The sequence below is a fragment of the Lepisosteus oculatus genome, chromosome 3 (assembly GCF_040954835.1).
Source record: "Lepisosteus oculatus isolate fLepOcu1 chromosome 3, fLepOcu1.hap2, whole genome shotgun sequence".
Classification (NCBI taxonomy): domain Eukaryota; kingdom Metazoa; phylum Chordata; class Actinopteri; order Semionotiformes; family Lepisosteidae; genus Lepisosteus; species Lepisosteus oculatus.
Window position 1 is genome coordinate 12,915,562 of NC_090698.1, and position 14,303 is coordinate 12,929,864.

The 14,303-nt window shown below is 39.4% G+C and overlaps 1 protein-coding gene across 1 annotated transcript in view; it reads right to left on the minus strand.

Annotated features, from left to right (window-relative positions):
- glis3 (GLIS family zinc finger 3) overlaps positions 1–14,303 on the minus strand; it is an 82,565-nt gene that overhangs the window by 27,710 nt on the left and 40,552 nt on the right. The window contains exons 5-6 of the mRNA XM_015340298.2: positions 2,960–3,121; positions 2,450–2,560 (exon numbers count right to left, since the gene is read on the minus strand). Coding sequence (XP_015195784.1) covers positions 2,450–2,560; positions 2,960–3,121 — 273 coding nt within the window. The remainder of the gene's footprint in view (positions 1–2,449; positions 2,561–2,959; positions 3,122–14,303) is intronic.

The window sequence follows — 14,303 nt, forward strand, 5'->3', positions numbered from 1 at the left end:
ATATGCATTTACTGTATATATGACATGATAGGACTTTTTCCATTTCTTTCATATTCATAATTAATATTCATATTTCATATCAACTTGTGGAGTAGGTTATGTATACAGCAAACAATAATTGCTAATTCAAAGTGTCATGACTGTGAGTGGAAAAAGAAAAAACTGTGAACTGAATATTTTTGCAAGGCACTGTATAAAGACAGCTGTGCGTGCATGAATAGCTTCTAATCACAGAAGCATATATGATAACTAACTCCAGCCATGCATAGATTGTTACACCTGACTCTACAGGACTTTATTATGTTCAATCATTAATAGAAAGTCTAGTGGCTGTTAGCACACATGAAAATGGACATCACTAGAGGCTTATCCAGGATACTTTCCATTCCATTTTCAAAAGATCAAAGTACAAGAATCCATAAAGCTCGCAGCCTTGTTCAGACACCATTTTTGTCTTTTTTTCTTGCAAAACAGCCAATAAATGGCTTTAAAATGGCCCTGCCAATTTTTTTACTTTAGTAATTTGAAGAGCTCAGATGCACAGTGTTGTGTACATCATTTCTGATTTAATTGAGCTGCCAACAAAAAGGCACAGCTGCCAAAGCCATGATTTAATTCCTGTAACCAAGATTTGCTTACATTACAAATGTTGCCACATGAAAACCTTACATAATTTACCATTGTTTCAAATCATAAGCAACATCATTCTCATGCCTGTGCGAATTGTGCTACATCCCATCAAGAACACAGGAGCGCTGAAGAGGGCAAGGACAGGGATGCAGTTCACAGACACAATTTCCAAAATACTGGGCTAGCCACAGAAGGGAAAAGGATGATGTGGCACAATTCCTGGAAACACTTGGCAATCACCCCTGTTCCATGAGGATGGCCATACCGGCCATGTGATTAAAATGTGTTCCGTAGAAATGTTAGTGAATCAAGTCTGGGGTCTGCTTGACCTCCCTCTGACCTGTATGCTAGGTAAGACAGAAAGGTCCTGGGGTGCCTTCTATTAGTCACATAGCTGATAAAAGAGGCTACGAAAGGGGAGAAGTGTGTGTCAACAGCTACAGTTTGACATCTCTTCTAGGAGAAAGAGTAAAAGCTCAGTGAGAATTTCTCACAGAGTTGCACAGTATGCAGTGAGTCATTGGCAGAGCTGGGCGGCTTGAAACTGGATCCTCCTGGTAATGGCCTCTTTCCTTAATCACCAGACTGCAAAGCTATTGGCATAATCTAAATCAGGTGAGATCAGGCCCGCCTAATATCTATAGCCTTAAACAGGATTAACTGCCCCATCCTCACATCCCAGTATGTGAGGCATTAAATCTAATTCTATGGAATATCTTTGTAAAATCAGAGTGAACTGAGCAGCAGAATGTATAGTAGTTGCTCAATAGTGTCACATAGTAAGTTTCACTGAAGGTACTGTAAGTGCTGGCAGTAGGGAAGAAGAGGAAGGGAATGCTAGGTGGGCACTGAAACAAATCATATGCAACAAGTCTCAATGGAGCATGTTACATGTTACGCTGCCCCCTTGAAACACACTGTAGAAATCTGCCATGGCAGCAGACCTGTCTTCTGGAGCAGAGCTCGCTGCTGGTGGCTCAGAGCTACATGCTTTACACATCTCTAGCCCAGAAGAAAAATACTTCTCCAAAGTTTTCAAAAAGACTTTTTAATTCTCCTACTGGTTTAAGAAGAGTAAATATACTGTATAACATTGTACTCATTTGGTCAATATTACATTTGCATACTGTATAATTTTACAGCTTTTATAGATGCAAGGCTGAATTAGATTTGTATTGAAACTGAAGACCTGCCTTTGGATATGAAGGAGTTAACTGTGAATGAAGGACTGATTCTACACTTTTTTCCCTATTCCCTAACTGTTATGATTTATATTTCTATTCAACTATTTGATTAGACTTTGCTGTGCTACTGGACAGACTGACACACTGTCATCCGTCTCAACTACACAGCGCTAGAGTGGAACCTGTGATTCTCAATCCCTTCTGTTTGTTCCTGCTACAGACAAATTGTGAAAAAACTGAACAGCCTGACCTTTGCAGTGATCCTCATCATCCCCCCAGATTATTAATACAATCTCTTCTCATCTTCCTCTAACTGGCCCTTTCTGCCAGACGCACTGCTGCTACGCATTTGTTTTTTGTTTGTTTTTTTAATCCACAGATTAAAACATTTTTCTTTGGAACAGCAACCCATTAACCAGCATGTCTGGGTTCTAACATCACCCTTCTCTGAAAAACAATTGTTTTTCGGCTTTAATGGATTTCACTAGGGAGTCAGAAACAACATCCACACTCGTCATCACTATCATCACAATAACACGAAAGGAGACCGGGGATAAGGAGGTCAGAAAAATCACCCAGAATTAGAAAAATAGGTTAAGCCACAGATGGCACACCGTGTAACTGGGGCTCCTTACCTTTTTCCTAGCCTGCTGTTCTTTGGAGGAATGTGCCTTCACGTGCTTTCTCAAGGAGCTGGGGTCAGTATAGCGCTTGGCACAGCCAGGAATCTGACAAGCATATGGCTTCTGTAAAAGAGCACCAGCCTGACAATGGTTTGTGTGCAAGACCTGCGCAGGTACATCATCAGATGTATTCTTTATGTTGAAAAGATAACACAGGAGGAGAAATACCATTTTATTTTTCCCCAGTAAGACCTTAATTAGAGAACAGAAATCCCCACTTTGCAACCAGCACTATTTTCTCTTGTTAGCTTTTAACCGCATAGGTGAAAGATTATTCACTTGAGCACTTGAAGGTGTGGACTTAACACAAAGTGAGTCAGGTCTCTCTTTACTAATTGAGTCTTAATTAATAGTATTATTGATAAAAGCCCAATTCTGTTTTTCTAGTTCTGAGCTCCTGTTTCACAAGTTACCACAACGCTGCCAGGCTGTGCACGGAGGAGGCACGCATGCTGTCCTTACAGTGTCCAGGTGTGTTCTCTGGTGTTTGGCCCGATCGCTGGAGTTGCTGAAGGCCTTCTGGCAGCCAGGATGTTGGCACAGGTACGGCTTCTCTCCCGTGTGACTCCGCAGGTGAATCTTCAGGTTCTCCAGCCTGGAGAAAGCCTTCTTGCACCCTTCAAACTGAAAGGGAAAAACACAATAAGGCCCTTGGAGAATGCCTAGTTTTTCATTTTAGATTTTTTCACATACGAGCAATCTGTATGGTTTCTAAAAAGATCATAGCAATATTTGTACTTCTCCACCCCAATTAAACAAACCAAGGAAATAACAATGGGTTAAAATAGCATTCTAGATTCCATGTGATGTCTGTAATAGCCAAGGCTGAATGGCCAAGAGTATAGAGTACTATTTTATCGTCACTGACCACTGCAATATGTCAGGAATCAGTTTGTCAGATGCAAGACTCTGCGCAGAACCCAACAATTCTAAGATAAAGCTTGTGCATGTTTTGGATTCACACGGTATGACTCATAGTCAGAAAGCTGAATTTTTCACCGAAGTATCAAAATATCAGAATGGCTTTGGTATCAAGTGTACTGCAGTACCCAGTCTGTTTATGTTATTTAACAGACTGATCATTTTTAGACAATGGTAAACCATACTGTAAACATGTTCAGAAAAACCCACTTTAACTGACAACATTTATGCTGAAGTCAACAGATAACATTAACACCATAATATTTGAAAACATTGTGTGTTAGTTTTGATTGTACCAAAATAATGATGTTGACTTTTTTTTTAAACAGTGCGGTTTTTACAAAAAACACTTGGCTCAAAGAACATACACATAATATTTCCCTACTATGTACATAATTAGCCTTGTCAAAGGTCACTGTTGTTACTGTGGCACGGAAATTCCACCTGTGTACAATTAAAAAGCAGTGCTTCAGATTATTAGCATTCCAGACCTATCTGACTTTGGGCCCAGCTGAGCAGGTTCCTGAAGAGCAGCCAGCCACAGCCGAGACAGGCTGTGTCTTTATCTCGCCAGCACCGATTGGCTACAGCATCATAAAAAGTACTGTATATCTCCAGAAGAGACACACTTCAGGATATACAGTATATACTCCATATAAAGTTAAGCACAAATGCTATTGCACAATCAAACTTTAACATTTGTTTACATTAGTTACTCTTACATCATTTATAATGCATAAATGTGTATTATAGTAAAAGTTAAGGGAAAAAAAATGTTGATACTTGTTTTAGCTCTAGAAAGTGTGACTATCATCAGTTTGGATAAGCCCAATACTAGTAACGTCCTGCAAGTTTTATTGCAGGCATGCCAGCACTGGTATTAACCTAGAACTGACTTGATGTAGTTACTGTTCAAATAAAGATATTTTAAAATATAGATTGCAATGGCGACCCTGTCATCCCAATATTTAAAACTCCCAGCCCAGCCCACAAGGACACCAGGAATAAGTCTACAAAGACTACAAAGTGAATTGTCCACGGAACTAGCACAAATGCAAGATGTGATGCTATTTACATATATTATGTAAATTACATTACAATGTATTATGTAAATATGATTATGAATAATACCAAAAGATAAAATGAACACCTGTTAAACATTTTGCTAAATGATGCAAAATGCTAGGGTTGTGTTTCAAGCAGCCATATGATTATGCTTTTCACGTTGTTGCTGCATGTTTTCATTTACCTTGCCTTGTAATGGGCTATGTTTTTTCCATAGTGAATAAAATATATGGCTCTGAGGGGTTCTGTCTGAAGAGATTTGACCAGTTATGATGACATCACTCCTAATCACCAGCCACTTGCACTGCCATCATGCCCTGAATGCTAATAGAATTAATAAGTACCTTATTGAGTTTCTTATTCTTTGGGGTTGTTTGCTTTAAAACCACAAGGAATAACTCATCATCTCAATCTTTCATGTGCAGCTGACTTTAATTATGCTGCGTTTGCACTGATCATGTCATTACTCATTGGTATAGTTTTCATTTTGTGACAGTGCGGTGGGGGAGGCGCAGCGGCGAGCACCGGTAAAAAATTCGGGCCCTGGGTGAGGGGACAGAAGCACCGGTGTGAGGTTGGCAGGGGCCAAAAATAATACAAAAACAGTGAAAAATAAACAAAAAGCAAAAAGGAAGTGTACCACTGTGCGTCCAGGCTGGGCTTACCCTATTTAGCAGGGTCCAGTCTGGTAGAGCAGGGTGCATAAGGCAAAAACAAAACAAGAACTGTGTGTGTGAAAAAGGTGTGTGTGTGTGTGCGTGTGCGTGTGTGTGCCTGCCCTGGTGAAAATACATGATGGGACAGGCAAAAAGAAAAAGAAAACATTACATGGGCGCAATCCCCTCTAGGACTGTCGATATAAAACTCCCCCTCCTGGGGGCATCCCTGCTCGTCCCTTCGGGATGTCCAGTGTGTTTTTATAGGACCCGCCCAGCTGTGGCTCATCATCTAGAAGCCAGGACAGCCGGGACTACAAAGGCGATGCGTCCACACTGGGCACGCCACAATTTCCTAAACCTGTATTGAAGTATATGGTGATGTGCTACATGTCTGCTTAGGAGTGGCACAGAATATAACACAGATTCTCGTGGCAAGAAAATGAAGCAAACTGGCACTTGTCTTCTTCTAAAGAATGGGGCTGCAATAATATTCATGTCACTAATCAATTCAGGCCAGTCCTCACTGCAGTCCAAGTTACATCATAAAGTCACTGCTGTGCCCTCTTGTGAATTCCGAGCCCTGCTGTGAGCTCTGTGTCCTCCTGTGAGCTCTGAGAGCTCTGTGCCCTGCTGTGGGTACTGTGTACCCCTGTGAGGCCTGTGCCCTCCTGTGGGTACAGTGTACCCCTGTGAGCTCTGTATCCTCCTATGAGTGCTATGTGTCTTCCAGTAATGGTTATGTCCTCCTGTGATCTCTGTGAGCTATTTGCCCTGCTGTCAGCTCTGTGCCCCCTATGAATTTTGAGTCTTGCAGTGAGCTCTGTCTCCTGTGAGCTTTGTGCCCACCTGAGAGTTGTGTGCCACCCTGCAAGCTCTGTGCCCTCTTGTGAGGTCTGTTCCCTCCTGTGAGCTCTGTATCCTGGTGTGAGCTCTGTGCCTTGCTTTGGGATCTATGCCCTGCTGTGAGCTCTGTGCCCTGCTTTGAGCTTTGTGCCCTGGTGTGAGCTCTGTGCACTCCTGGGCTCTTACTGTGTCCTGCAGTGTGAAAAATAATGGATTACTCTGGAAAGCGTGTGTTTCTGGGGAATGAGTGCACAGTTCTCATCCCTCCCATGCCAGATATACTGTATGGGTCACAGAGGCACAATCAGGTTGATTAACAACTGGGGACATAAAAGGAAACAACTGGCTTCATAAGAAAAACATTAAGAGATTTAAAAAATACTTGTAAAGCTCTTTATGGGTGGTCACACTCATTAGTAACTCTTTACAATTCTGTCTCGGATTACCTAAATAACTATAGACATCCGCTGACCCTGCTTTGTGGATTTTCATGGATAACACATGTTAACATTCAGCACTGAAATACAAAATAATAAAGACAAGAGCCCTCAACGTTATTGAACAAATATGTTATGCAAAACATTAGATGAAAAAATAGTTGCACTGCCGTAGTATTTCATATAGAGTACAGTGTCTGCATCACATACACAACATTAACATTTAAACACTAACCTGTGCGATAAATGTGAACTTCAACTTCAACAACTCAACACAATTTACAGCCCAGATGGTGTTCCAGCTGCACAAGTTCATCAATATCATCTCTGAGCTTTTACTGCAGGTTTATGAATTATGGTTTATGTCCTGTTCATCATTAGAGTCAGCTCAAAATGTACAGTAAATCTCTCCATGAAATTTAACATTTTGACAGCCCCATACCTGACACATATTTAAAAGCAAATCTTATTAAATACTATTTTAGGGCAATTCTGGACCTTGAAGTGAAGGTTTATATCTATTATTGCTTTTTAATATTTTTGTGGAGTACAAAACCATCTCAAAATGGAATGAAACTTTGGTTAAAAGGCATATGGAAAAAATTAAAACTCTAATAGACAGTTTCCATGTGTTGATTAATATTTAGTCATCACAGTTTTGCAAGCCATTGGTTTACACCCTGCTCTTGAAATACTTATAAACATGTTTTTCTTTGAAACCTAACATGCAGAATATCCTTATGATGACAGGCTTGCTCAGGTCTTGTTACTGGGTCACTTCTGCTCTGCATGGACAGAGAACTGAACTGTCTCACTCACTATATCCTGGAATCAATGTGCAGCACAGGGCTACAGTTTAAGGGGTTTTCCCAACTTGAGTTGTTTCAAGAATTTAGTAAGTGCTAGGCTGACCTCTCGTTGTCCAAGAATCATTAGGAACTGACCACTGCACACATACCCACAGACAGCGCAACCACAATGTAGTATAAAGAAGGCTAAAAGTAAGGGGGAATAGGGGTGTTGGTGGGGACACGGTTCCCTTTGTTAAAATAACTAGGCATTCCCTTCATTACGAAATCTACCCCTATACATAAACAGACACATTCCCTTCTTAAAACTTCTGGGAAGATAGTGTTTCTCTTACAAAAGGATGGAGACTTAAGAAATCTCAGTCCTGGCCCATGAGGGCTCCCTGGAGCTACCAAGGACTCCACTTTTTTAAGCAGAATGTGCCAGACCTTCTATACAATACCGGAGACAAAGTAAAAAGCAAGAACATTTAATCTGAAACTCTAAAGAAGGCCTAAGTGAAGCTTTCATTTTCCTGCTGCTTCCTGTTACTTTTCTTTTCTTGTCATGCGCAAGATACAAATCCCAGGGGTAAAAACACATTGAGCCCACTGTACTGTTTATTGTCAAAATATAATTCTGAAGAATACAGCTGCTTTTGAATATATAATTCCCGTACCATGTGCCCCACAAACTGCTGACTAGGATAGGGTTGTGTGCTCAGATTGCACTTCTCTCCGGGCAACTTCAGCATTTGTACGTGAGCTTTAGGCATCAATTTCTGGGGCTGTTGAGCAGGTGTCATAGTGACTATTACAGTATGTCGATGCCATTCCACACAGCTGTCAAAGCTCTTAGACTCCTGTGGAAACGAAGCACTCCTGTGGTGTTGTACAGTAGGCATGATGCTTATCTGAGTGTGTAGTTCAGACTTTCTGAAGATTTTGCCTGAGAAAGTCACAATTAGGGGTTTGAATTTTCAGAAGAGCACAGTTGTAGTTGTAGTTGCTGAAAAAAAGAGCCCACCACAAAAGCAAAACATAAGGGGAGTGGAAAATAAGAAACAACTACACCCTCAAAAAGCAAAAAAAAAATGTTTGCCGCCTCTACAACCAGCTACAAAACCTGGCACTGCCTCATGGCATCCCATTCTCTTGTCCTCTCCATTCCATATTCTAACCCTACCCTTCCTCTGACCTCATGATTAGAGAAAAATACCTCCAGTCACCAGTTGTTCTGTAGCTCTGTAGCCAGTTATCATTATCTATGTCATTTGGACAATACTTTAACATCCAAAACTAGAGTATATTGCTTATTTTGGTGAATAATAAAAATACAACACAATACAAAATTTTATTTAAAATGAAAACCAGCTGCATCAAATGCAATGGAATTCTTCATTTTCCATTGGCTTCCCGTCAGCCTTCTCCATTAGCATCTGCTTAAGCTCTGCGTGATTCACAAGATCCAGCTACACCAGATGCTCCTGTGCCTGTCCACTCTGTTTACTTGATGTCGTGTCACAGACCCATTAGATCTACAGTAAATGAAGTCTTCTCCTTTTTATACAGCCGGCCCCTGTGTTTTAGACTCCTATTGAGATCAGTACAGTATATACAGTTACAGTACATGGTCTAAAGTTATAACTAAAAAAAAAGCAACAGCACCTTAAAAAATCTGAAAACAGGAAGAAACGCCACACTGTAAGCCAGGTTAATTAAAAGTGCAAGTTAAAGGACTGCTCAGGAGCAATACTGGCCTCCTAATGGTGAGAAGGTCAAGTTTCCCCTTACAGTCGTGATAGTTATCATTAGACATTGTGTCAGTAAGTGACAGAGGAAAATAAATATTTCAAAACTACAGATTTTCTTTCTGAGTTTGAAAGTGAGCTCTATTGATTTCTTTTGTGTCCAAATGGCAGATGAAATAGAGACTTTCATTTTAAATTTTTGGTTTATCCTTTGTACCTCAATTAAACCTTGAGATAATCTGTCAATCATCCCTCCACAAATTAACACAAATAATCAATTCAATTTTGATTTTAAATTGATCTTACAAAGTTATTATTTTCACTACGAGCTTGAGTCCAGCTCGTCTGTGACTTATTCTTCCAAAGTATGTATTCTGAGGAAATCTTTGTGATGTATTTGGAAGAAAACAAATAAACTATTCCTCCCTGAGATTAATGTGGCAATAGCAATGTTGCAACAAACATGCAATGCTGAAACATTGTTTTTGCAAATAAAAGCAATTTCTGAGCATAATTAAGAATGAAGCTCATGTCGAAATTATTTTAATTGGGACACCTAGTGTTCAAAAATAAAACATAACTATTCTGGTCCCTGGGTAAAAGCATTTGCAGTAATGAAACCAGAAAACATTCCATGAAAAATGTTAAATGAGGGGGGATGAATGCAACTTGGTCCACACCCCAACAACAATTTCTGTGAAAAAGTGTGTTGTAAATGCAGTTCTACACAGTTTCTACTTGGGTACTCTGGCTTGTTTAACGTTAAGGATCGGATATTATGTTTTTAAAGTTGAACCCAGTTTATTCAGCTTAAGCTTCGTGTTCTCAGTCTTCCAGAGTGATTTGTAGCACAGAAGATCCAGCAGCCCTGTTACAGGTGTTGAGAAGCCCCTCAACGGCGAGGAGCCGGAGGGAGAGGTGGGCTGTGTTTTAGCATGCTGGTCTTGTACGCCTAACAGTCCGGGGACTGTGAGAGCATGCCTCTTCCACAGCCAGTTCTATGCAGCATCCAGTATTTATTCCCGCGCTTGGTGAACGGTTTTCCTTTCTTAGTAATGCAGTTTCTCTCTGCTTCAATTAATTAGATCTTGTTTGTTTTGAAAAGCCTGTCTAAAGACAGGATTAAAGCAGTCTTAAAAGAGAGAGTGAGTGTATTACTTGAATGTTTTCCTTCGGCAGAGAAGCTGTTTTCTCTGCTACTTTCATTAATTGTACTGAACTGCTATTTATTCTTGGATTTCAACAGACACAATGCTAAGCCCTTAGGGCACCCTGCAATTTAGACATTTGCGTTGTATTTACAGTTTCTATATCATGTAACTACTCATTCACAAAGAGCTGAAGTACAACCTGTTGTATATTCTTCCCTGCAGTGTCTCCTGGGAAAATCTCTCCTCTCTGTAGGTGAAGACTCATTCAACTTATTCACCGAGCGTGACACCCTTGTGTTGAAATCATGCCTAATCAATTGGTTATCAAAGCACTGCAAGCCTTAATCAAAATCTGGGAAAAGCAGGTTGCTGTTTGAAGTGGTGTTTTGTGGTCCAGCTGGTGTCACGTTTCTCTCTAGACCAACAACCAATCCAAAACCCAGTATGACAACCACGGATGCTGTGTTATTGGAGGTGCTCTCATTAAAGAACACATGGCACAATTGGAAAGGACACTTGACTTGACTGTCCTGTTCTGCCCAAAATGCATGATTCAGGTTCCCTCGCTACTGGCTGATATATTTTTCCTCATCTTGTTTAATTGACTTAATCATTCCTCATTTCTCCACCTCATAAACTTTATAATGCTCTGATGATGATGTAGTGTGGCGTCTTTTTCCATGATGAGCATTGTAGAAATGCAAGCTACAGTATTACTAACAGTACATGTGCTTTTATGTCCTTAACCTATACAACTAGTTCTTTTGGATTGGACTTTATTCCAAGTGAAATGATTTTTCTAATGTGATGCAGCTCTGTGAAATACTGTAGTTGGAGCTCATTAATAAAGAGAGTGGGAAGAGTTCCACCAGCACAGACAGGTGCAGAGAGATGCTTCACTGTTGAGATACATGATTGGGATTACTAAGGGATGAAAGAGAGCAAACCCTCTAAATTTCTATTAAAGCATCATGTTTCTGACTTCCATAAATCATCCAATAATTTTACCTTTTTAAGAACCCAATATGCAAAATGAATAAAAGCAAAAATCCATTTTACCTTCAATTTACATAGAAGCATGAAAACAAAAATTCACAGAAGCAATGAAGAAAATGTGTCCATATAAAACTCTAAGTAGTATAATAGAAGGCAAGGAAAAACATACTAGTGTGAATAAACTTGTTTATACATGGCATTATCTATTATTATATTTTCCCAGGTTGCTGTGATTCTTACCAGGAACAATGATTTTCTGACACTGGATGTCCAGAACAGATGCAGGTTCCAAATTTTATAAAGTGTCTGCAAGACGTTGAATACTTTCATTTGGATGATTTCTGTTTTTTGAATTAGTTGTCTGTATTTTTATTTTATTTCTTCAAAGTTTCTTTATACTTCGTGCAATTAATCACATGCTGTCAAATTACAGGTATTAGAATTCTGAACCCCAGTCCAGGAAAATGTTTAGAATTTACATTTAACTAAATTAAAACTACTGTATACACAAATCTACTGAATAAAATTACTTAACTGTGTATTTCACACAGGTGTTGATCATATCATTGGTATCAACATCAAACACAAAAGGCGCACTTTGATTTGTGTTGACTTTGTACCTTAGTATGCAATCCACACTAAAAATAAGTAAAACTTATATAGGGTATTACTTAACACACTGAAATTATTTAAGCCAAAACAGAATCCCAGCCTTTTCGGCTTCCCCAGGGTCATTTAAAGTCTGTAGATGAAGGTTTATTAAAGAAACTCTGTATAAAAGACAGCCTCTTCTCTCTCTTCTCCTCTGTTCTGTACCAGGGCCCTGCCAGCTTAGTGTAAATAGTTAAAATATGGGCAGCTGATGCTGTTTTTGGCAGCTAATGACACCCTAACCCCCCATTCTTAATAGCATTTCTGGGATCTTATAGTTAACACATTTCACATTTCTCTTCTGTTTAGCTGAATCCAACAGTTATGTTCAATCTGAATGGCGGAGTTTTTTTCTCCTTTCTTCCTTGTGGTCATTAAGGCTGTCAAGCCTACTTTGTCACCACAACAGTTAACCCGCACTGCTGTCCCCTCTGCTGCTAGAGCTGCTATCCAAACAGACCGGGGGGCAACAGGACACTGAATGAATGATCACAGGCTGTAGGGGGCTGTGGATGTGAAGGAGATGGGTACCACAACATCTGCAGCCGAAAACAATTGCCAGCTAATTAATAAGACAGAGAAATAACGAAGAAGCAGTGGAATTTGTCAGTCTTCATCCTCCATGTCCAGAGTGTGAGGAGTTCTGTTCCCATTACAGAATCTAGTCCTGCTACAAAGAAATGGAGTCAAGCTCAGATGACACTGCACTGGGTCATGTCTTAACATTTTTTTACAAGCTTGTTATAGTGCTTAAATGTATATGAACATCTTTTTTGAGGTTTTATAGAGACACAAATATGTAACATTAAGAAATATCAGTTATTTAAATAGTTGTGGTCTCTCTTAGGCTGAAGTATTTGGCTCATATTTATCCCATTTAAAGTGCTGCGAGCTTTACCACTGCATAAAAAGTCAGGCAACAGGTCCATCAATCTATCCTAATAAAAGCTGCAGCAAAAAATTATGATGGATTCAGTCACCAATGCCTACATTTATCACTTTATGGTATTACCTCCAACAGACAATTGCATTCTACAGTGTGATGACTTGCAATTATGCTAGCAAAGGAGGTAATCCTGTATGACTTCTGTTAATAAGGTATATTTAAGCAGAGAGAAGCTCAAGGTTCCCATTATCCTTTTCAATTTTGAGTCCAATTTGAAAGTGCGATTCTTCATACTCTGTTAATCGCAGCTATAATGGTGTCAGAGATTAGAATTGCAAAATGCATAGAAAAAGATTAAAAAAGCATTTTTTTGGGAGGAGGTTTGAACTGCACTGACTGAGGTGAGTAATACTTAAACTGAAGAAAACCTGCAAGAATCTATAGTGAGTGTTTATCAGTTTGTGGGATGATATGGGGGAAACTGATTTGTTAAACAGGGAGGAATGGAATTATCCATATAAGCATCTTTACAGGCTTTCATGATAGGTCCTGTACATACAGTATATAAATTATGTAAAGAGTAGTTTTAATTGTATGGTTCAAGAGGAATTACTTGACAGTGAATCCAATGGAAAACCAGACTCTTTTCCATTTTAACTCTTGGTTAAGCACCACACCCTGGCAGTACAGACTGCTGACTCTGACACTTTCTACCAACGTTTTGAAACTGCATGAACACATTATCAGATGTGTTAAGACATTGAAACAATGACAATATTAACAGTCAAAGAGCAGTACAGATGTGTCTGTCTATATTAAAGACTGTGTATTAGTGACAGAGCAGGACCACAGGACCAACACCCAGCTGTTAAAGAAACACCTTATAAATGCAATATGAGATAATTCGTGAAACACTGTGGTAATGACCCCATAATATATAACAGCCTTGATCTCAGGCCATAAACACAAGGTATTCTTTCCTTAAGTGGAAATCAAAAGAAAATATCCTTCTTTAAATTTATTGTAGACATTTATATGAATACTGAAAAAAATATCTCAGTTCTGAGATGATCATTCATCATTCACACCACCAACAAGATACATTTCTGGGCATTGCAGAATTTTGTTTTAGTGTAGAAATTCAATCAAAATGTTTTTGTTAATTTGTTTGTTTGTATTGATGTCTCTGAATCCCTAATCTCTGGCATGAACAGACACCTTTTTCCCTCCTTTTTGGACAAAATGCCGCTTAAAATCTTGGCAAACTAGCTATTTTACAAGATTGGTATTCACAGCCAAAGGGCTGGATTTGAATTTCAAATTACTCTTTGTCCAAAATGATGACGGATTAGCCAAACCCTGGCATAGCTTTACAGACATCTGAAAGCAAAGTTTGTTTCAGGAAGTATGTTTCCTATTTTTGCAATAAAATGTTGAATTCCAGAACAAGACATGGGAGGAAAACAAAGCATGAATCTCTCTTGAACGACTTGACAAGTTGCTAAGCAAGTCCTGCAGAGATGACAGCAGTTAGCAAGTGTAAATCACTTGGTTATTATTCCTTCACATACACAACTGGTCAGATTTATGGAGCAGCATACGAAACAGTGCAATCCTGGTGCTAAAACAGGAAAAATGAAATATCTGCTCTGTGAGCA